Genomic DNA, 24,078 nt, shown 5'->3' with positions numbered 1-24,078 from the left:
TATGTAGGGTAGTGTTATCCACACATTCGTTTTTACCTCTCACACATTCCTTGTTAATTTATGTTTTTTTATCATCTTCAATTTATTTGATCCGACGACCGTAAATTCAGAGAGGTATGAGAGGTATGAGAGGTAAAAAGAAATGGGTAGATAACATCACCCTAAATGTATTGTGTACCAAAAACTTCAAAAGTAATCTGATTTCAAAATTTTCCAATATTTTTGAATTGGGACGAGTTTTGAAGTTCAGAACATGGAATTTTATTTCTTCAATTTCGAAACCTGTTGAATTGGAAATGGTACAATTTATTTTCGATTGGATCGAATCCAATCGAAAATCAAGCCTAACCATTACTCATGCTATGCTTGTGTTACGTGGATTCACGTACATATGCCGTAGTAGGGACTTATGACGTACGGCAGCAACACCGATATGAGCTTTGTTACAGTGGAAACTTGAAGTAGAAACTGGTTCAAATTTTGTAGAATGCTCCCTTCAAATATTTAGGATCCGACAAATGAATAGCAAACGTGACACCCCCATAAACTGTATATTGTTGTAGAATTAGTGGGTGAATGCCCACTCAAAGGAATAAAGGCTTGGGAATAGTATTTGATACTTTCAAAATTGTCATCCTTGTATTTGGATGGTTGTTATTACGGGAGTTGCTCTATAAATAAAACACTCCGTGTGCTATCAAAACACATTGCGAAAGAAAGAATCAAAGAAATAATATCAGTATCCATTCCTCTCTTTATCTGTCATCCTTTTGTGTTATAGCTACTAAAGTTCATTGTGATATTTTGCACCCGCTTCGCTCTTGTTCCTAGCAAAGGTTATCTATCTAACTTTTGTCTATTTATAACACGTTATCAGCACGACTCTCTAACATTAACTAGTTCTCATCTCCCTTTACCGAAAAGAAAAAAAAAAACTTTCTCCAAGGATTTTCCTGTTCTTCTTCTTCCTCTGCCTCACCTGCATGATGTACTCTCGCGAAGAACGGCTAGCACCATGTCTGCTTCTCGTTCTCAATTTAACAATTACTTATATCTTTGATTTCTTGTTTGGTGTAGTTCCTGATTACTAACTTAGTGTTTATTTATGTTAATTTTACTGCAATCAAAACAATCACCCATCTTAAACTGCAAATTTAATTTTATTGCAATTTTGGCATTGAGAAACAGATACAATCACCAGAAAACGATGATTATTCCAATGGCTCGTTATAAGTGGACTCACCTAAGGATCCAAGATTTCAAGTCAGTGGCTGAGTACAATTCTATGATGTTCAGAATTAGCTCACAGATGAAGCTCTGTGGGGAAACCATCATTGAGGAATATATGCTGGAAAAGACTTTTAGCACATTTCATGCCTCAAATGTGCTCCTGCAGCAGCAGTATAAAGAGCAAGGCTTCACTGAATACAACCAGCTGATATCTGTGCTCTTGGTAGCTGAACAAAACAATAAGTTCCTGATGAAAAATCATCAGTCCTGACCTACTGGATCTGCATAATTCCCAGAAGTGAATGTTGCTTCCCTCGAAATGAACGCCACATCCTCTAGTGGCAATAATCATAAACGAGAACGTGGCCACAAATGAGGCCGGTGGAATGGGAAAGGCAAGAATCATGGTGTCCAGTTTCACAACCAGGTTCCAAGGCATAATTTATGCCCGACCTTCAAAAATGTAAATCTTCACAAAGGCAAAGCTTATATGAATAATGCTCCTAGAAACTTTGAAGAAGCCTATCATAGGTGTGGTGGTAATGGGCATTGGGCGCGTACCTGTCGTAACCCAAAACATCTATGGATCTATATCAAGCCTCCCTCAAGGATAAGGGTGTAATTTTCTCGACCAAGCTAGACCAATGGATATACCTTATCTAGTGTGCGACATATCAGGACAGTTAAACACAACTCACCTAAATGTCTCGGACTTCATTGTGGAAAAAGGGAATGAAGTATATTGGTCTAATTAAATCATTTATGTTTGATAAAGTATGGATAAAAACTATGGTTATTCTCAAAACAAGAGAAATTGCGGAGATATTTATCTTGTAGACAACGCAACCACGCATACAATACTTCGAGATCAAAAATATTTCTCAAAGTAAGGGTAACAACAATATCAGGCCAATTAGATGTAATTGAAGGCTAAGGAAAAGCCCAAATCATGTTACCAAATGGAACAATATTGTCCATACAAAATGCGTTGTATACTACTTGATCTACTCGAAATTTGTTGAGTTTTAAAGACATACGTTTAAATGGATACCGCATTGAAACAAAAAGTGCAGAAAATATTGAGTATCTCTGCAGTACCTCAAATGATACCCAAAAACGTATATATGAGAAGTTGTGTGGTTTGTCGAGTGGATTGTATTATACATATATAAAGACAATTGAATCACATTTTGTCATGAACCAGAAGTTCATTGATTCAAAGGGTTACATGCTTTGGCATGATCGTCTAGGTCATCCAGGATCCACTATGATGCGTATGATCATTACCAACTCTAATGGACATCCATTATTGAGCAGACACATTGCTATCTCAAATGATAACCCTTGCAAGGCTTGTTCTCAAGGGAAGTTGGTGATTAAACCATCACAACTAAAGGTTGATGCTGAATTCCCATCAATTTTGCACAGAATTCAAGGGGATATTTATGAGCCTATTTAACCATCTTGTGGACCATTTCGATATTCTATGGTTTTGGTTGATGCATCTACCCGATGGTCACATGTTTGTCTCTTGTTTACTCAGAATGTAGCTTTTGTGAGACTTCTTACTCAAATAATTAAGTTGCGAGCATAGTTTCCAGACTACCCCATTAAGTCATTCCGACTTGATAACGCTGGTGAATTTAAGTCTCAAACCTTTGATGATTACTGCATGACATTAGGCATTGATGTTGAACACTCTGTTCCTCATGTCCATACACAAAATGGTCTAGCATAAGTATTTATCAAACGACTTCAATTAATAGCTCGCACTTTGCTCATGAAAACAAAATTGATAGTTTCTGCATGGAGACATGTCATCTTACATGTTGCATCATTGGTTTGATTAAGACCTATAGCCAACCACCAATACTCATCAGTACAACTTGTGTTTGGGCATCAACCAAACATTTCACATTTACAAGTTTTTGGTTGTGCTATTTATGTGCCTATTGCACCACCACAATGCACTAAAATGAGACATCAGCGCAGACTGGGAATTTATGTGGGTTTTGATTCACCATCTATCATTAGATATTTGGAACCCTGACAGGTGATATGTTTACATCTCGTTTTGCTGATTGTCACTTTGATGAGATAGTATTCCCGTCATTAGGGGGGAGAAAAGACCATTCTAGAAGAACGACAATAGTTGATATAAGTTGTACCCACCTTGTCTCATTTTGATCCACGTAGCACTCAATATGAAAATGAGGTGAAAATGACCGTTCATCTTCAAAGTATTGCTAATCAAATGCCAGATGCATTTAATGATGCTATGAAAGTGACAAAATCTCATATACGAGCTGCAAATGCACTTGCAAGAATTGATGTCCCTATTGGACAAAATAAAGTGGTAGCGAATGAATCATCTGGTGCACGTCTGAAGCGTGGTATACCCCCAGGTTCAAAAGATTGAGCCCCTCGAAAGAGAAAGATGAGGGCACAGCTGAATCCAAATGAAATTATTGAGGAAGAGAGAATGAATGACAAATCCACAATTCATGATTCTGTACTTTCAAAAAAAGAAAATGTCATTGATGAGACACATGTTCCTGAATAGACAGAAGTACATGAAAGTAAAGAAATCTTCATAAATTATGCATGTATTAATGAATTATGGGATCATAATGAAATAATCATCGACGAGATGTTCGCATTCGCAGTAGCCACTAAAATCATATTAAGTGATGATATTGAGCCCGCTCTGTTGATGAATGCAAACAGAGACAAAATTAGCCTAAGTGGAAAGATGCAATCCAGGCAGAATTAAATTCTTTAGAAAGGCGAAGTGTTTTTGGACCAGTAGTCCAAACTCCACCTTATGTAACTCCCGTGGGTTACAAATAGGTATTCACAAGAAAGCGCAACGAGAAAAATAAGATTGCAAAATATAAAGCACAACTCGTTACATAAAGCTTTTCACAAAGACCTGGAATTGATTATGAGGAGACATACTTTCCTGTAATGGACGCAATTACGTTTCGTTACTTAATAAGTTTAGTGGTTTCAGAAAAACTTGACATGCGATTTATGGATGTCATCACTGCGTATCTATATGGAGAATTAGATATTGACATATACATGAAGGTTCCAGAAGGACTTAAGTTGCCTAAAACAACTAACAAACCACGAGGTATGCTCTTAATCAAATGAAGGCAATCATTGTATGGGTTGAAACAATCTAGACGAATATGGTATAATCGTCTCAGTGAGTATTTGATCAAAGAAGGGTATACCAACAATGTCATTTGCCTTTGTGTGTTCATTAAGAAATCCAATTATGGATTTGCTATAGTAGCAGTATATGTTGATGATATGAACCTAGTTGGAAATCCTGAAGAGCTCAATAAAACTGCTGAATATCTGAAAAGCGAATTTGAAATGAAAGATCTTGGGAAAACAAAATATTGACTCAGCTTGCAGATTGAGCATTGTGCTAGTGGAATTTTGGTCCACCAATCAGCTTACATTGAAAAAATCCTGAAACGATTTGGCATGGATCCACTCAGCAAACCAATGGTCGTTCGTTCTTTGGACATTAAGAAAGATCCATCCCGTCCAAAAGAAAATGATGAAATGGTCATTGGGACAACATACCAAATACCTTCGTGGGACAACAGACCAGATCCTTATTGGATATGCAGATGCTAATTTTCTCTCTGATCCGCATAAAATCCGCTCACAATCTGGATATGTGTTCACTAATGGAGATACAACAATCTCATGGCGCTCAACAAAGCAAACACTAGTTGCTACATCTTCCAATCACTCGGAAATACTTGCTTTACATGAAGCAAGTCGTGAATGTTCTTGGTTAAGATCAATGATCCATCATATCTGGAATTTATGTGGTCTACCTTCAAAGACTGTCCAATTGTCATCTATGAAGATAATGTAACCTATATTGCCCAAATGAATGAAATATTCATCAAGGACGATAAGACTAAACACATATTTCCAAAGTTTTTCAGTGCATATGGGCTTCAGAAGGTTAAAGTTATTGAAGTCAGACAAATCCATTATAATGAAAATCTGGCATACTTGTTTACCAAATCTCTACCAAAATGCACGTTTCAGAAGCTAGTACAGAGTATCGGATTATGTCGACTTACTAATCAACTAAATTTGAAGAATGCGGAATCAGGGAGAGATACATATCAGGGGGAGCATCCATGATACATGCATGTTGTACTTTTTTCCTTCGATTAAGATTTTTCCTATCAAGATTTTAACGAGGCAACATAAGCATACATAATACTATATCAACAATCCAGGTAAAGTTGTATTCTTTTTCCTTCGCTATGGTTTTTTCCCACTGGATTTTTCCGAGTAAGATTTTAACGAGGCAACTGATGTTGATATGTGGGCATCCAAGGGTGAGTGTTGTAGAATTAGTGGGTGAATGCCCACTGAAAGGAATAAAGACTTGGGAATAGTATTTGATACTTTCAAAAGTGTCATCATTGTATTTGGATGATTATTATTACGGGAGTTGCTCTATAAATAAAACACCTCGTGTGCTATCAAAACACACTACGAAAGAAAGAATCAAAGAAATAATATCAGTATCCCTCCCTCTCTTTATCTGTCATCTTTTTGTGTTATAGCTACTGAAGTTACACTGTAATATTTTGCACCCGCTTTATTCATGTCCTTAGCAAAGATTATCTTTCTAACATTTTCTATTTATAACATATATTACAATTTTGACTATTTAATTTGCATGTACATGTTCCGATGTCAATTTTAATTTTTTTTTTGGTTTTTCTTTAATATTGAAAATAAAATTTTGCAACGTGTCATGCAAAAGACCGTTTGCTCCTGAGGTTATCAGAACTTGGGACACAGTGCTTGAGAACTCAAGTGCGCGGGCGGGGGTCAGCCATGGCAGTCGCTGCAATGAGCTACTGCAGGCCTTCCCCATTTCTTGGCAAATACCCACCTCATTTTCACTTGGTAAGTCACCTTTCTTTCTGTCTCCCAATTTCCTTCTTTTTTTTTGTTTTTTTGGTTTTTTGTATACAATCATCGTCTGATTGGATTATTTTGTTGGTTTAATGTTCTGAATCAGTGTGAGGTGACAATTTGGGGTTTCTAGTTTACTGATCAAACCTTATTAAAATTACATTTTAGCTTCTGGGTTTTTGTTATTTTCTTCAGTCTCTCACTTTGTAGTTCAAGTATTGGTTGATGGATTGATTTTGCTATAAGATTATTTGATATTTTTGAATTCTTGGTTTTTTTTTCTTTGTTGGAATTGAATTTTAGGGAAAATCGCAATCCCTGAAAGCTGGTCAGGCATCTAGGATTAGTGCACTATTTTGGGGAGCCAAGAAGTCTGCAGAGCCACAAGAAATAGAGATAAGTCTTTCACTTGGGGATTTCACTTTGACAGCTGCAGGTTCACAGAAAGAGGTGTTTGTTTGTGTTCTCTATTCAATTCGATCGTTTAACTTCAAGTGTGCTAGTAATTTAATCGTGTTATATCAATGATGAATCTATGTTTGTTGGTTATATTTGCAGGGAATCTCAGGAGTGAAACCGAAAAAGATATCAGTTTCGGTCATTTCATCAATCTCTGAGGTCTCATCCACTGAGTGGGATGCATGCGCTCTCGATGTTACAGGCCCTGAAAAATTTAATCCATTTCTTACTCATGCTTTTCTTTCAAGCTTGGAAGAGTCTGCTTCCGCCGTCAAGGTTAGGAATTGAGCTCTTCCTTTCTGTTTGTATTATAAGCTAATACATAATACCATTGTTTGTTTAGATCTTCTATTGTATAAGCAATTGAGATTTCCGGTTCTTTAGCTGTCATGAAGAGTGTCTATCAGTTTCAATGAGCCTGGACTTCCAATATTTTCCAGGAAACCGGATGGACTCCTCGCCATGTCATTGCTAAGGATGAAAGTGAAAGTATTGTAGGTGTTGTTCCACTCTATCTTAAAAGGTTTAGAATCTTCTGAGCTCTTCAGATGCAAGCTCTATTGTCATTTCTCCAAAATTATGTACAAAGGCTTTGACTTCTACTGTTTTTTTTTTTTGCTGTGGTCTGACCTTTTTGATTTGGTGTGCAGTCATTCCTATGGTGAATTTGTTTTTGATCATTCTTGGGCTGATGCATATTATAGTTTTGGGGGGAGGTATTATCCAAAGTTGCAGTCTTGTGTGCCTTTTACTCCGGTAACTGGCCCCAGGATTTTAATTCGTAATACGTCATTCAAAGATCAAGTTTTTGACATCATAGTATCCGCTTTGAAGCAGCTGACTGCCAAGGTATGGAAGTAATCAAATAGTCTTTCTTGTAGCATTTATGAACCTTTTGATCCTCTTGAAATTACTATGCTTGTTACTTAGTCCTAGAGGAGCTGTGTATTTGACCGGGCAATTTTTCATATAACTGAGATGTATAAAAGTCAACATTCATACAAAAGAAATGATTAGATGTATAATTTTAAGAATTTTTTTTTTGTTATGCCTTTTGCTTATAATGCCTTCATCTTATGGGTATAAGATTGGAGTTAAGTGAGTTTCACGGACGGACTGGAATCTGTAAACTTCTGGTGTCAAAATCAAAATGGCATAAGCATGACTGGTCCTTGAAGCCAAAAGAAGATTCCTTGAGGGAAGAGTTGAATGAACTCTTAGAATGCTATTGTAGTTTTTGTCATTCTGTTCATTTATAATTTCCAAAGTAGTTAGTGGAAGGAAGGAACTTGCCTTATCAGATTGATATTGAGGTATTATTTTAGAGTAATATTAAAGTGTTATAAAGATAATGAAACTTAATTAGCTATGAGGCTGTTGTTATTTTTCATGTCACTTGTCTTGACCATTGGTTCTCTTTTCTGACCTTTTTTTGTTACGAAGAATAAGACTTGTCCATTTCTGAATGGCAGTGCCCTTACTACTTATTCTGACTTGTCTGTTTTGACAGTACCGGCTCTCATCACTGCACATTACCTTCCCATCTGAAACAGAGTGGAACAAACTGAGTGAAAGAGGTTTTCTTCAGAGAACTGGAATGCAGTACCATTGGAAAAACCATAACTACAAAAAGTGAGTAATGCATAACCTTGTTCTTATTTACTGGATTAATGTCAAATGTGGGGTATGTTCACATCGGTTGAAGATATAATTTTGATTGGCAATTACATTTGTAATGTATATGCGATAGAAAAGTAATATGTATTTCATAGTTTACTGTCAAGAAAACAGTTTAGTATAGATTGAAATGGCAATTCTTATGTATATGCGATGGTGAATAAATATGTATTTAAAGTTCTAAGCCTTAATAAACCACTGGAATATGTTCAAATACCAGCTTTGTATGTATACGTGTGTCTGTTTGTGCGTGCCCGGGAATGTATGTTTGTGCACTTGTATGCAAATTGTTCGTTATATTTGAGGAACTTATTACCCATCATTGAAGGCTAACACAAGCTACTCTCCGAAACATATTTAAGCAGTAAGGAGGTTCATCATTAGTTTCCAAACCATATTAGACTAATACATTTGAAGCATTATTAGACTTTTCATTTTGTGATTGAAAATTTGAATGGTTGAACTTGAATCTAGAAAATTCCTTTATTTGTGATACAGTTTTGATGAGTTCTTGATGGACATGAAGCAAAGTAAAAGGAAAAATATACGTCAAGAGCGCAAAAAGGTTGGCCCTTTAAAACATGATTTCATATATTCCAATTGATATTCAGTTTATCTAGAAAATGAGAAACTAAGTCGTAGAAAATTTTATTTTCTGTAAAATGGATTTCCTGTTAGATTGTTTCATGACAAAAATTCTTTAAACAGAACAATGATGTGGTGTTGCTTGGAACCAAGAAAAGGTTCACGAATATAACAGAAATACCAGAAAAATCACAAAATCAACTAAGATAATGCTAAGGAACAAATGAATGTGTGGAAAATGAGAAGTTGTTCTCTATAAGAACAAATGAATGAATAAAGGTGAAAGCCATGACTTAAAGAATGAGAGAAACATTGGTCAACTCATGGGAGCAAGACTCCCTAAACCCTAAGTAAATATTGACCCTCTTGTATGTATATGGAAACTCAAACCATGGAACAGTCTACATTTGACGAATTTCCTCGAGGAACATATTCCTTGATGTTTTGTGTATGACCTTTTCATAATGCCTCCTTTAGTGATCAGTATAATCTTTGATTATTATTTTTTTTTTCTGACAAATGATAAAATATCTACATTAAATTATGGCGAGGAGATTCGAACAAGGGTGCTTGCGTTCAAGGCGAAGCCTCTTAACCAATTGAGCTACAAGCCATTTGCAGTATAATCTTTGAGTTGGCCGGCAGTCTAATGTTTGGCAAAAAGTACTTATATAATACCTGATTCTCTTTATGTGATTAATGAATACTTCCATTATCTTCTTCTTGCCTCTTGTGAGATTATTTTCTTTTGATTGAGTTTATGTTCCATCATCCTCTTTCTCTCTCTGTTTGCTGGGTTAAGTCAGGTGGTTTATTATTTTTCTTTTTTTGAGACATGAGGTACCGGTTTTCTAATTGAACACTTGATGTGCAGATTGTGCAGCAGAATTTGACCATGAAACGGCTGCGGGGTAATGAAATAAAGGTATTTGACCATGTTTCTTCTAATAATTGATAGCTATGATTGTTAATGATTTTTTCCACTTATATGTGATTATACACTCCTTTCAGTTGCTTTTTGCGCTGTTTTACATGATGAATCATCATTTGATATGGCTCAATCCATCAGCGATTCATGTTCTATAAGAACTTCTTCATTCATTTTCAAAACAAATGGGGCCTGCTGAAAGATTTCTTTGGTTAAAATATCTAGTGATACTTGTACAAGTATCTGTTATTTGTGGATCTTTACTGACTCCAGCATGTGTAGTGCATCCAATGCTACGATAAACTTCTCAAGCAATAGAATCTTGCAAGGCTTGCTGTCTTCTGTTAAGAAATTCTAGTTGGTTTATGACACTTTATGCTACAAAACAGTTAGAACATAAGCCTGACCATCCTCTTCTTTAATGATATTCTGTTGGCAGACGAGGCACTGGGATTCGTTCTATAACTTCTACCGGAACACCACTGATAACAAGTTGGTTCCTCATAGATCTCTTTCTTAGCCATTTCCTGATGTTTCTGAGTTCGAGATATATGCCATAAATCATATTTTCATAATATAAATTATTGTGAAAACTTTTTAACAGAGAAGTTTGAGTCATATTTCTTTTTGTTGTGAAGTTGTTTAAAATTTCACTCATTCCACAGGTGGGGTACTCCATACCTGACTAGGGAGTTTTTTCACCAAATGGGAGAAAAGATGGGAGACCAGGTACTACTTGTTGTTGCTGAAGAAGGGGATGAGCTAGTTGCTGGAGCTCTGAATCTTATAGGAGGAGATACGTTATTTGGACGCCTATGGGGATGTCATCCAAGAGCATACTATCCAAGTTTGCATTTTGAAGCTTGCTATTACCAGGTGTAGTTATATTTATTTTTATTTTTCATTTCTTCTGTCATTTTAATTGACATATCTATAATATTTGTAAATGTGAAAGCAATTCGAAATGCTGTCATATGCCCAATATGATTAAGTAATTAGGGGCCATATTTTCTGCCCAGTGTCTCTGTCCTTCCTTGAATTCCTTGATGGGAAACCGCATCTAAATTTAGATTTATTCGGTTTTTATTGATTGCACCAAAGAGTAAACGAGCATAAAACTATAAATCAGCACCGTTAAAGGAAATATATACAACAAGTATTCATTTCTTATGGTTTTATGACATCGCAGGCAATAGAAGCTGCAATTGAACTTAATCTAAACACAGTAGAGGCAGGAGCTCAGGGCGAACATAAGATTCAGAGAGGTTATCTGCCTGTGACAACCTATAGCTGTCATTACCTGATGGATGAAGGTTTCAGGAAGGCCATAGAGAACTTTGTAGGGCGTGAATCGACTCAGGTGATTGCATTTATAATTTATGTATTTATGTGTCTTTTTAATTCTATTTTTCGTCTCATTTCGTTTCATAATATGCACTTGTTACATGCAGGTTGAGCTCGTCATGAAACTAGTACATGATTCTGGTCCTTTCAAGGAAGGTACACAATAATTTATTGGCAGAATGCCCTTCTAGAGATTGATTTTCTGTATATTGTGGATGTCATTTTTTTTCCTTTTTGTAAATCAAACTTTGTGAAATTTTACTTGAAAAGTATGTACATAATTACAGTGACATAGTAAACTTTATAGCTGAAAATTTCATGTATAATTTGTGAAAATAGCGTGTTCGTGGATCCTTTAAACAAATCAAAGGATGAAACGAAACGCCTGGAAACATTCGATATGGCCTCTCGTTGGCCGTTCCTAAACCATTAACCGATGGTTGATGATCGGTGTGTGTACTCTTCAAATATTGTGGCGATGGATGATGTGTGAATCTGAGTTAAACTTTCCCATAGAAATTTCTCAGCTCAAGGGACAAGGTCTGATGCATGAATGTTGAAGCAGGAGGGCAGTGGTGGCGAAAGAGGGAGGGTATCAGTCTCCTAATCTAAGACATCTTCCCGTTCCCTTGCAACTACCACCATTATCTCCACCACCCACTACCACCCCAACCTCCATTTCCTCCACCACCACCATCACCCCACTATTCCTCTGTCACCATTGTCGCCACCATCTCCCACCACCTCCACTTCCGCTGACTCTGCCACCGTCACCCCTACCACCTTTACAATCACCATTTCCGCTCACCGCTACCATCAGCATCTCCTCCATTGTCACACCAACCACCATTCCCCCTATTACCGCCATTGTCACAACTACAGCCACTATTATTGCGTAGTCAGACGACGGGTTAGGACCTAGTGTGGGCCTAAACGAAATTCAAGTAAATTTATTGCATATCTAATAAATAAGTGTTATTTACATTAAAAAAAAACATATATGTGCACCTCCTCGCCAAGCCCAACTATTTACCTGGGTTGAAACACCATGGAAATAATGAAGAAAGAATGATTCACTAGATACATGACCATACAAATTCGGAAGAGAAAAGTAATACCTTGAGGGATGGAGGAAGATTGTTACTCTTTTCTGATGACCGTGAAAAGAAATCAGCGGGAAGGGTTGGATTCTTGATGACGTTTGTTTTTTGTACTACTCACCCTCAAATCTATCAAAATCTCTCATCTATTAAAATCCTAACACATCTTTGGCATTTTTTCTACACCTAGTGCGGACTTTTTTTAAATTGTAATCGACTACCCTGAATTTGGATGTATTCTTTAAAATCCTAAATCTTAATTTAACTACACTATGATTTTAAAGTCTTTCAAAATCCTCTTTTAAAATCTTATTAATTAACTAGTATTCCTCTTCACTTGTAAGTGAGAGGTCCTATGTTCGATTCTCGCCAAAGACAAATTTGAACCATATTATTGTTAGCGCATTTTGAGGCAAAGCCCATCCCATCCCTTTAATGTAGATAATATAGTTTGTTAAAAAAAAATCTTATTAATTAACTACATCTGAACTTTAAAGTCTATTCAAATCCTATAAATTTCCAATTAATTGCACCTATTAATTTAAAATAAAAAATAGTGCTATTCACACTCTCTTTTCACTTCCCGCACAACCTTGTTAAATTTTGTCAATTAATCTTCTGTAATTCATTCGATACGATAGTAAAAAATTAAGAGAGTGTCTAAGAGATAAAAATAAGTGGGATTTTTAGCCAAAATGATCAATGGATTTGCATTACTCATCACTTTGGTCCTTAAGATTTGAAATCTATAGAATTGGTCCATGAGTTTGTTTACAATCAATCATTTTGGTCATCCGTGAAAAATCTCTATAAAATAAGGATAAAATGACAAAAATACCCTCAACTTTTGTCAACTCATTTTGGTCAATTGTTTATTATATTGAGGGTAATTTTGTCATTTGGATCCATATTTAACATAAATTTTCACCGAATAACTAAATAATTGATGGTAAACAATCTCAGGGATCACTTCTGTTTATTTCAAATATCAGAAAACAATATAAAGAGTTAAGCAAATCTTAAAAACCATTTTAATTAGAAAGCCAAATAAGTGCATTGATAACACCATATTTTAAACTTACCCAAGACAACTCGCAGTCCAAATCTTTAAAAACAAAAAAGTCGTCTGGGAATTGGGATAAACCCTAAAACCTCCGTAGAGTGAAGAGAAAAAGCGTCATCTTTCAGCTTTAGCTTCCCTGAAGCTCTCCTCTCTCTCGCCAATGGCGGTAAGTAATTTCTTTTCCATCTGTTTTTCTGGGTCTTTTTTTTTTTATAACTTCTAGCTAATTAGGGCACATACTCTAAAATTTTCTAGTTTCTCTTTAAAATTACGATCTCGACGAGTATTTGTTCGTGCTTTAAATTTCTTCTGTTGGGGGTTTCAGTGCAAGATTTTAACAGGGGGGTTGCTTTTTCCTTTTCTGCAACCAAAAGGTCAAAATTTTCCTTCCCTGATTTAATTTTGGTTAAAATTTGGAGATCTGTTAGGATACTGGATTCTGGATTTTTCTTGTTTTTTTTTTTCGAATGCAACAATATATTTTTAGCCTACCTTAATAATTTGGTATTGAATGCGCCGTCCACGGGAGTCAGTTTCCAATTACAATTACAAGTCGAGACGAATACCATTAGAACTTAGTGCTAAGTGCACTGCACTTTAAAAGTATTTCGTAGTATGAATGTATGCCCTATATGCATTAGTTTTATTACGTTTATTTTAAATGTGTGTTTATTTATAAGTAGGATTTGCTTCTTGAAATAGCATATCAATACTGAACTTATAAAAATAGCACAATAATATTTCTCCCAAGTTTAGTTAGTAGTTGATGACTAACTTCTGAGCTTTCAATCGTCGATTTGATGGTAGATGTAAATTCAGCTGTTGAATAGGTTAGATGGAGTTCTCTGAATTGTAATACTTATGTTTTTGTGCAAAATGCAGACAATACCAGTTAACCCCAAACCTTTCTTGAACAATCTGACTGGAAAGACTGTCATTGTGAAACTTAAATGGGGAATGGAGTACAAAGGTATTTTTTTTATTTACGTTTCCAGGAGAAAAAAAAATTTGACTCCTCTGCTTCAAAAATTTATTAACATGCCGTGTATTTCTGATCCTCTTTGATCGTGCATCTTTTCAGGCTTCCTTGTCTCAACGGATGCCTATATGAACTTGCAGGTACTACTTTCAAATTTGAACTCTTTTTCTATACAAATTGTGAATAATTATCTTAGCTTCTTTTTTACCTTCTTTTTTTTTCGCGAAGAAAAATTCTGGTATAATGTTTAATGTATGAAATCTTATATGCATAGCTGGCCAACACCGAAGAATATATTGATGGACAATCCACTGGAAATCTGGGAGAAATTTTGATCAGGTGAGTTTTCAGGAATTCTTTGAACCACTTAACTGTAATTTTCCTTTAGAATTCTACTGTTGGAATGTGCCTTACATTTTTCTTTTCATTTACTTATGCTAGTTTTTTTCTGACACATTTATAAGTTTTTGATTTTCTCGAAAAGATATATCCCAACTAATGTCTAGGATCTACATATGATGTCAGGAGCAAAGTTTTGGGTAAATGTTGTTCTGTGTACTAAAGAGTCTACTGGGATAACTGTGAGCACCCTTGAATTAGGAAGTTGTGACCATATGATGATAGGATATAATGCTATGGAAAAATGTTTAAGTTAGGTCGCGTTTGGCATTGTTTTTGCAGAAGTGGTTTTACTCATTTTGACTTTGGCATTTTTAAAGTTTCACTGAAGGCCTAAGTGATTCTGTTGTATCTCAAAAAAAAAAAACCTCTAAGGAGAAGCACCTATCATTATTAGTTTTAAACTTTATCTACACTCTCTAGAAGTGACTTTGGCCCGCCATAATCACTCGTAAATGAGCCCCTAACTCTGACAACGTTGAGGACCGGATATTACCGTTTGTAGTAAACCATGGCCCTGAAAAGGTGCAAAAGCCTGGACCCTGTCATTTATTTTTCTAAAGTGATAATATAGATATATAACCAGCGCAACTTGGGCTAAAAGCCTAGAATTTACGAATTTTGAATGCTACTAGAATGTGTTTACTTCTTGGCGCATATGTTGTATAGCTGCAAACGAACTGAATGGATAGTATAAATTGGGAACAGCTCCTCGATGGGTGCATGCTTTAAATGCTATATTCTCTATGTCATATTGGAGATTTCTGATTTTTAATTCTTCCTTTTTACTGGGTGGAACTTTGTGAGTTTGGCGACGAACCACCACACATCTATACACAACAGATTATTCAAGTTCTCAGTTTTTCTCTAGTCAGTACAATCTGTTTCCTTTCATAAGTTTTTTTATATGTTTTGTTGCATAGAAAAATGATCCAAGCATCACATACCAATGATACCATGTAAACATGCGATGCATTCATTAAGGTAAAATACAAAGCTAACACTTCACCTGCTCTCTTTCTTCTACAGGTGTAACAACGTTCTCTATCTTCGTGGGGTGCCAGAGGATGAAGAGATTGAAGACGCTGAACAGGACTGAGACGTGCAGTAAGGGTTGGTTATGAAAACAGATATTTAAGTAATCAGGATTTTATCTCTGCTTTTGTTGTTGTTTAGGTGCATTGTATGGAGTGGCATTGGCGGATGTTTGATTTTTGACAAATGCTTCGTAAACGTTGAATGAACCATTCCTTTCATGTAACAAGGCTCGTATCGTTGGAAGTTGGAAATGAAAAACCTTTGTAGTGATTTACTGCACCCAATTCGCGCATTTGGTCTTGTTGATGTACAGAGTAGCACTAAAATGGCATAATCCACTCTGTTCCTTCTTTGAATTGGGGATGAAGATTCATCCAATAGCGAGAGTGCATCATGGCAGGACATCTACCATTCCAACAGGGATGGAAATTTAACCGTTAAACCCGTTCCCTGTGGTAGCTGCCCAGAATGGGACAGCTACTGCAATGAAAATCGGGTGTATGATTCGGTTTCTGTTTTGGAAATGATGATATCCGTCCTGAAACCACCCCCATTTTCATTTGTATTCTAGTTTTGTTGGAAAAATCATGGCATAAAGTGTTCGAATTCTAATACTTCGAAGTGGAAATGGTTATTTCCGCCAAACAACGGTTCCCATCTTGTAGACCAAACATGGTGAAAAAATCGCATGCTTGCTTGCTGCTCAAGATATATTCCGAAAAACAAATGTCATCCTATCGCTTTGTTTTGAAAACTGTTAGCCGTTGATGCATGTGGAATCCAAAACACCTGAAAGAAATATCATCAATCGTTTCTTTTTATCGAAAATCAAACTCTACTCCCCTGATATTAGGTTATTGATTGAACCAAATTTTCTAGCCCCAACAAACTCTGCGATTTGCAAGCGTCCCCAGCAACAGCATACGGAGACCGAACATTTATTCAGTGCCATCCAAGTGCGCTTTCAGAAAGCAACATCGTATTACAATCCATACAGAGTTGATATTACACAGTAGTTATCGAGCTTCTTGCTTGTCTGCGAGGACTATCTGAATACGTACTGCGAAGAGAGTGCCAGATGCAAAACTCAAATCATGAAAAAATTAAACTCCTCCACGTTTGCTTGGTAACATGGCTACGGACCTCCGTAATGAACCTTGACGAAAGATGACCTGGTCTGAACTCTGAAACGACGCACAGATTTTTGAGATTGCAAAATGCCGGTGATGCTTGGATGTTGTTTGAAGGAGTTTTCGTAACTAGTAAAGAATTACCTGCATTTCCCAGCTTCAGAAACTCAAAGAGATCTTACATCCTAATAGCAAACTTCTGTATCACAGTAATCCATAAATGAAAATATGATTGACTCCTAAAGGTTAAAACTTGATCAAACAAGGCTTTGTATACAGAAAATAGAAACTGTAATTGCCTAATACAGCATTGCATTAAAAAACAAGAGTTTATGAAGGTTTCAGCTTACGTGGATTGTTACTTTTATTCGTGAGGATTCAACTGCGGAAAAAGTTCCAATATGTGCTCCGGCATGAAATCGTGCCTTGTCAAGATCCCAACAATTGGAGGCCTCTGCAAAATGTTAATGATTTAGAACAATGTTACAACATTATAGGGGAAGCTATGAGTAAGTTGGCATTTCACCTTCTTTTCGTGTTAGAAGCAGAAATGGTATGTCAGAAGAATACATATCAGAGAGAGAGAGAGAGAGAGAGAGAGAGATTTACCCCTGGTGTCTTAGGCACCACCAGCAAGTGCCTGAGGCCAAGCGCCCGAAAGAAAATAGCAGCTTTAGCGAGGGACATTGTTTCAACTACGGTGTATGGGGAGGTATTAGTAATGGGATGAAGGTCAAGATACATTTCCATCTCTTCCTCCTGAATGTCCAAATCCTCCAGCTTGATTCCCTTGCCTAATCCCGCCTTTCCAAAATCATGTGCTCTGAACCTACTCGTAACATCTGACCCAATCAACACCCTTTGCTTTGTAAAATTCTTTCGTTTAAGCAATACAAGCAAATGCGATCTCAAAACCAGCCCACACAAGTCTGCAGAATTTGAGAAAGGTGGTTCATCAATCACGGGGAACCCATTATGCGCTGTTGTTTTGAGCTCCTGTAATATATTCCCCACTTTCTCAACCCCGGAAAATGAAAATAAGGGCCAAGAAACAACATCACTTGCAACCAAGTTTCTCATGTATGGTTCTGCATGCGCCTCCATATAAGGTAATCCCTTCATTTTTATAATTTGGTCATAGACACCCTTGTTGAAACAATCCGCCACAGATTTCGAAATAAGCAGAACTAGCATCATCAGTGGAAGCATCAGAAGATTATTTGTAAGCTCAAGAAGTATGACACAGAGAGAAACAGTCATTCTCATGGTGCCACCAAGGAAGGATGCCGCTCCAAGGAGTGCAAAGAAGCCCCCATCAAGATCAGAGTGAGAACCAAGGAGGGTCCCGACTACACGCCCATAGGATGACCCAGCAAGTATAACAGGGATGAAGAGCCCAGAGGGAACAGCAATACCATAAGTAACAATGCCCAGGAAGTACACCGTAACAAAGAAAACAATAAGAGTGGAAAGCCGGAACTCCCCATCAGAGCTAGAGCTTAAAAGGTTGCGGATAGCATTATCATTGGTATTGAAAAAGAGTGAAGCAAGGCCATTGTAGTGGTTAGGTGGACACTGAAAATTCTTGTAGTTTCCAGAGCGACCTATGGTAGGGCACTTGTCCTCCAGGTGACGGGGACAAGGAATGCAGTGCGAAAGCCATGGGAGGCCGTAAGAGCAACAAGAAGTCAAAAAGGAAATGGCAACGACGAGCAGAATTTTACTTGAAGGACCTCTCCTGCAATCATTCTCGGTAATCAGAAACAGTAGAAACTACAAATACATCATTTTAGGTGCATGTAAAGTTACATCCTATAAAAGTATTTGAACAAGTTTGAAAGCTAACATATGTAGTACTAAGGAGAAGACAAAGTGCAGAATTTTGGGTTATACAGGATGAAATTGTTTTACGCGTAACTTTCCATGTCTGTGAGTCGCTATAGTGTTGTATGGTAAGAAATTTAAATGTCTTATAAATTGAATTTTCAGAGCCTACTTGTTTATGATGCTATAAGTTTGAAGGACTTTGTCCACAAGGAAATTGTAAAGGCTTCCAAATATGCCTCCGATAACTCCAAGGGATATGACTGCCAGTAGATCGCCGCTGCTATAACTGACCTTTGCTGAATTGACATCAAACATTATAAGACCTCCTTCCCCGAATAGTCCACATTTTCCACCCTTACATAATTGTATGAAGCCTCTTAACAATACCGCTACAACAGCTGTTGTGAAAAATGCCCTCCACAGAAGAGCACTCCTCCACCTAGAAATTTTTGATATAAGAAACAAAATTTACTCCTCGACAGAACAGAAGAATGAAGAAAACATCAAGTTTTCTACTAAATATATGTATATGAATATTTTATCTATATATATATGTACATATGAGAGAGAGAGAGAGAGAGAGAGAGAGAGAGAGAGAGAGAAACCATGAAGCTGCTTCTTCTAGCGCAAAAAGGACCCCACCAACTGGGGCACGGAAGGCAGCTGCAACACCAGCAGCAGCACCGCAGGTAATCAGATCCCTTCGGTCACGGTCATTTTTGAAGAACCTGAGACATTTCCAGGTAAGGTGATACTTGTGAGAGCCACCCTGTCCGAGCAAAGAGGCTATGCAAGCGCCAGAGTGAACCATAGGTCCTTCCTTACCCAAAATAAACCCAGCAGCTACTCCAAATATAGAACCAAAAATCTGCCAAGTTGAGACTAAGTAATTATTACAAAATATAATACCTAAACCATTAGTAAAATTTTACTTTCATTGCATCACATAAAAACAATAATGGATTTAGAAGTAGCTCTCCTTCTAGGTTTCGGTTCACTTCATCAAGAACTTAATATTTGTCCTAGTGATAAAAGAAAGTTGAACATCGCTCTGAGTAAGTAGAACATCGCTCTGAGTAAGTAGAACATCTCTTTCATCTTCTAACATTACAAGTCCTATATCCCTTCAAGAACATTCTACACATGAGTAACGCTAAAGATGGAATCCATTTTCCAAAACCAAATCCCAGATTTTGGTACCAAATAACGTAGTAGTGTCTCATTCACCACATCATTTGATGACCAAAACATGGGAAACGTTTTGGTAACTAGTTATATCGTTTACATTCTATGAAATGCACTCACACAAACCTTTATCTATCTATTGGATGTAAAAACTGCATCGTAGCATGAGTGAGAGATTAAAAGAAAGAGCGAAAGAGAGCTGCTTTCAGTATGCCACTCACCTTTACAAAGAGGGTACTTGGAGCCAATATAGAATGAGCATCGACTCCATTTAGATATGCTTTAACCTCAGGTATGCCAGAGCCTGCTGCTGCCGGGGCAATGTATGCACAAAGAGCTGCAGCAGCAGCAGCCAAGGTTATGTTACAACAAACGAATGCTGCAAATGCCTGATAATACCTGCACTGGAGTTCACATAAAAAAGTAGTTACACAGATATATAATACATGTATGGAATATCACACACATTAAAAAGGCAAGTAATCAACAAAAGAAACATAAAAATAAACGTGAAGGATACATTTCAGCAGTAACAAATTATGTGAACATTGTCAGGGTCAGATTAACCACAATTAGGGTATCCCAAAAAAAACCCTATAGATAGATGCACCTGGAACGATATAAAGACTCTTTTGCAACGAAAAGTGAAAAAAAAGGAGGGGGATGGGAGTGTGTGAACTCAAATAGTAATCGGGTGAGTAGTAGCCAGGCTTACTTGTCCTGAAGCATGAGGCTGTTGGTAAGCAGAAGTTTGAAACCAGCTATATTCTCGACAGCTAGGTTATTGAAGAAGCCGACTAACCCAGTGCCTAAAGCAATAAGCAGCACAAGTGCCCATTTGAGGCAAACATACTGAAATATCTCAGCCTTCGTTCTAGACCTCCAGTCCTGCTTAAAAAGATCATTCTCAATAATCCTACAAGAGTGCAAAGATATACAAGTGAGGCTCCTCGAGAATATATGATAATTTCAACAATTATGTTTTCAACAAGCCTTCATAATCCACAAATAAGCTCCAACGCAATTTAGTATGGCGTACGTCTATAAAGTTTTAAATGTGAACGAACTACCACCGTGGCTTACAGGAAAGTGTTGTTTGATGAGATGCAAAACGGTTCTTATGGTTGGCACGATGTTTTAATTAATTTAACAAAAACTTCCAGGTGAAATTAAGAATTTCATGCAATTGTTCTTACTTTCCCAGTTTCTAGTTTACATACACACTCCAACATACACTGATGTGCTACATTTTCACATCCCTTTCTTTGAAGGTGATCAGCGTCGGCATCGTATCTATAACCAAAAATATTAAATCTAATATTATTTCTTTCATTAATTGGTCATATTTTCAAAACCAACACACCAAGGCACAAAACCAGAATTTTCTGTCTTCTGCCAACCAACAAAACATGAGGAATGAATGTCACCAAAATAAACAAATAAATATATTATGTACAAGTGAAAACGGAAATATATCCCAAAATAGAAGATAACATTGAAAAAAAATATAATCCAACTCTATTTGGTTTGTGTTTCGAAACCCGAAACAACGCACAAAAAAATGTAAGATTCAAAGTTTGCTTCCTTCCCTTTCTGGGGATTATTTCCTGTCCATTTTCTCCCCTCCTTAACTAATCAAAAATTCTTATTTCCAGAAAAAAGAAAGAGAAGGAGAAAGTAATTAGATTAAAAGAACTCACTCGTAGTCAAGGCTTTCAATGGGAGAGAGATTGGCACCAACAATGGCAAGCTGAGAGGTCGTGTTTCTCCTCCTATTCCTCTCAAGCAGTGGCTCCCTCAACTCCCCTCGTTCTATTTCTATACTCTTTTCCTCCTCCGATTCCATCCTCTCTCTCTCTCTCTTGATGTTATGTGCAGTTCATCATATCTCACTCTCTCTCTCTCTCTTACTTCGAACAAGAAATCTCTCTGAGAAATGAAAATACTAGATTTCCTCGACAATTTGATTAGATTTGGTAAACATAAGAAATTGTTAACGTAAACAGACATCCAACATTGATGAAGATAAGGACAAGGTTTTATGAGGTAACCACGGGACAGCAACGCTATTCCGTCCTTGTCATGGAGTTGCCAACCCTATCTTCTCTCTATATTTTTTTCATCCGTTTTTCATTATGGACTGCATGTAATCGATTGGCCCACGGAACCGGTGTTTCGTATTAGAATAGTCAAAACATATGAATTTAACAGTCATTGCCGGGATGTTACTTGTTATTCTACCCGTGAATTTGTTCGACATATATGAATGACTAAACACTCATTAAATGATTATCATGTTTGTCATATAAAATGATGTCAAGTTGTTGTTATAAAGAGGAATGGTTAATTTTACTGCATCTAGTTTCGAGCCTCAATTTTAGTTCCAATGCAATCCGATTTTTCTATCATTCATATCAAGATGAAGTGTAACACCCCAACCCCCAATTATATGTATATTTCAGTGTTCCCCAAAATAGTTATGGAATTATTATTTTGACCCCTATTTTTTTTACTAAATCTAGACCTTTGATCTAGATTCCAAATCATTCTCAAGCTGCCACGTGGCAGCGCTCCAGCAATCCTCACTCTTCTCTCTTTCTATCCCCTACCCGTGACCCTCTCCTCTTTCTTTCTTCTCTATCTTTCTCTTTTCTCTTTCTCTTTCGAAACCCTCCCATCTCTCTCTCGTTCTCGTCGTGAACACACACACACATACGCACACCATTGCGTAAGGAAGATCATCATCATCAGTAGCAACCTCGTCCTTCTCTCTCTCTTCTGTCGTAGCAAGGACGCCGAGAGCCCAGGAAGCTTCGGCGAGTTTCTTCTTTTCTTCGGTTAGGTAAGCTTCGAGTTTATCTCTTTTCATCCTAGTTGAAGCTTGGGTGTGTGGTATTAAGTGTTACACTCATGTTTTTCAAGGTTTTGGAGCTCGGGTTTAGGCACACCCATTCTCCGGCGAGGTCGTGGGTGTCGAGAGGTTTTTCGACCACCACAGGTTGTTTCACGGCAAGTGGAAGGTACGATTCTTAGCGGTGATTCCTATTACTCCTGTTAGTAAGGATTTGCACCAACGATGTACAGTGAGTGGACCCCTTCTAAAAATGCATGTTTTAATAGTAGAATTGCATACATGAAAAACATGATTTAATGATTACGTTTTATGAAACGCTTTGAGATAACATGCTTACTGAGGCTAGTTTGAATTACTAGTATTTTTCCTATAACCCGTGTTCTTATAGAATATCTGATGGATGACGATATAATATTTAGAACATGTTTAGAACACCTCTTTATAGTATAGATGATGGATGACTTTATACTATGAAGTTGTTTTTCAATAGACATATGTTCAATGATTTTGTACTTACCTAGTTGTCCACATTCCGCTACGGGGCGATGAAGTTCCGTCCTGGGCGACGGTTTGGTGCTGGCATAGGGCCCGAAGTGGTTTTTCCTCTGGATGAAGTTCCCAGGGACGGGGAGTTGGTATAGGGCCTGAAGTGTTATTTCCTCTGGATGAAGTTCCTAGGGATGAGAAGCTGGCAAGGGGCCTGGAGGGTTATGGACATTCACTAGTGACTGCATATACGAGTTATGTTTTTGAGACACTGCGCGGCATGCTAGGTTCCGGAAAACCTATTTTATCATATATATGTGTTTTCATAAAACCTGGGGGTTAGTACGTTGATAACTGTTTTATTATATGCATATCAAATTGGTCCACTCATATTTGTTTTGCGCCCCCTTCAGGAGTTGAGAACGAGGATTGGGACTTGAGCTACGAGGCATTCCCCTATCATTGATATCGTGCTATCTTCCTCCTGTATCGACACCTTTTGTAATAGCACTATCTTATCTTAAATTCCGCCTTTACTCTGTATTAGACGTATGCTCTGGACATATTGTGCACTATCTTAATGTTTAATTATTAGCAGCTGAATTTAGTTGGTGTTATTCGTTCCCATATGCATGTTTAGTATATTTCTCCGCTTTCGCTAAATTAAATTACATGACCATCCCAATGTCCCGAGGACATCGGGGTCGAGGCGTGTCAAGGTTGATATGAAATGACGTCAAATCAAAAGTGATATGTAACACTATTTTTTTACCCAAAATTTTGTCACACGCAAGTTTTTTTTTTTTTTTTTTAACAAACGATATTA

At 37.1% G+C, this 24,078-nt stretch overlaps 3 protein-coding genes and 1 long non-coding RNA gene across 8 annotated transcripts; 3 read left to right on the top strand and 1 right to left on the bottom strand.

Moving 5' to 3' along the window:
- Positions 1 to 6,023: 6,023 nt before the first annotated feature.
- LOC126632865 (uncharacterized) lies at positions 6,024 to 11,505 on the top strand. Its single transcript, XM_050303392.1, has 12 exons — positions 6,024 to 6,189; positions 6,502 to 6,648; positions 6,757 to 6,933; positions 7,098 to 7,180; positions 7,308 to 7,506; positions 8,168 to 8,289; positions 8,833 to 8,899; positions 9,794 to 9,844; positions 10,287 to 10,339; positions 10,513 to 10,723; positions 11,037 to 11,207; positions 11,299 to 11,505. Exons 1-12 carry the CDS (start codon positions 6,118 to 6,120, stop codon positions 11,356 to 11,358), a joined length of 1,413 nt encoding a protein of 470 aa, XP_050159349.1. The 5' UTR covers positions 6,024 to 6,117; the 3' UTR covers positions 11,359 to 11,505.
- A 1,848-nt stretch (positions 11,506 to 13,353) lies between these two features.
- On the top strand, positions 13,354 to 16,054 carry LOC126632864 (probable small nuclear ribonucleoprotein F). The gene is made up of 5 exons (XM_050303391.1): positions 13,354 to 13,520; positions 14,237 to 14,324; positions 14,436 to 14,473; positions 14,608 to 14,672; positions 15,762 to 16,054. The coding sequence occupies exons 1-5, from the start codon at positions 13,515 to 13,517 to the stop codon at positions 15,829 to 15,831; spliced, it is 267 nt and encodes an 88-aa protein (XP_050159348.1). The 5' UTR covers positions 13,354 to 13,514; the 3' UTR covers positions 15,832 to 16,054.
- A 613-nt stretch (positions 16,055 to 16,667) lies between these two features.
- On the bottom strand, positions 16,668 to 21,968 carry LOC126632862 (chloride channel protein CLC-c). 5 transcript variants are annotated; one of them, XR_007626852.1, is made up of 9 exons: positions 21,613 to 21,968; positions 20,628 to 20,828; positions 20,134 to 20,311; positions 19,333 to 19,595; positions 18,897 to 19,166; positions 17,510 to 18,638; positions 17,251 to 17,354; positions 17,045 to 17,099; positions 16,668 to 16,954 (listed from the first exon to the last, which is right to left on the bottom strand). XR_007626852.1 is itself a non-coding variant. In XM_050303388.1 (8 exons), exons 1-7 carry the CDS (start codon positions 21,756 to 21,758, stop codon positions 17,265 to 17,267), a joined length of 2,277 nt encoding a protein of 758 aa, XP_050159345.1. In that variant the 5' UTR covers positions 21,759 to 21,968; the 3' UTR covers positions 16,668 to 17,099; positions 17,251 to 17,264. The 5 variants fall into 5 exon arrangements, 4 of the variants coding, with proteins under 4 accessions (XP_050159345.1, XP_050159347.1, XP_050159346.1 ...); XM_050303388.1 differs by having other exon boundaries at positions 16,668 to 17,099; XM_050303390.1 differs by lacking the exon at positions 17,045 to 17,099 and having other exon boundaries at positions 16,668 to 16,812; positions 17,256 to 17,354.
- Positions 21,969 to 22,556: 588 nt separating this feature from the next.
- Positions 22,557 to 23,854, top strand: LOC126632861 (uncharacterized). The gene is made up of 3 exons (XR_007626851.1): positions 22,557 to 22,754; positions 22,835 to 22,932; positions 23,666 to 23,854. It is a non-coding gene; the product is annotated as an uncharacterized LOC126632861 (long non-coding RNA).
- Positions 23,855 to 24,078: the final 224 nt, after the last annotated feature.

This window comes from Malus sylvestris, chromosome 8, assembly GCF_916048215.2.
Source record: "Malus sylvestris chromosome 8, drMalSylv7.2, whole genome shotgun sequence".
Lineage (NCBI taxonomy): Eukaryota > Viridiplantae > Streptophyta > Magnoliopsida > Rosales > Rosaceae > Malus > Malus sylvestris.
This window is presented reverse-complemented; position numbering and strand designations above follow the sequence as displayed.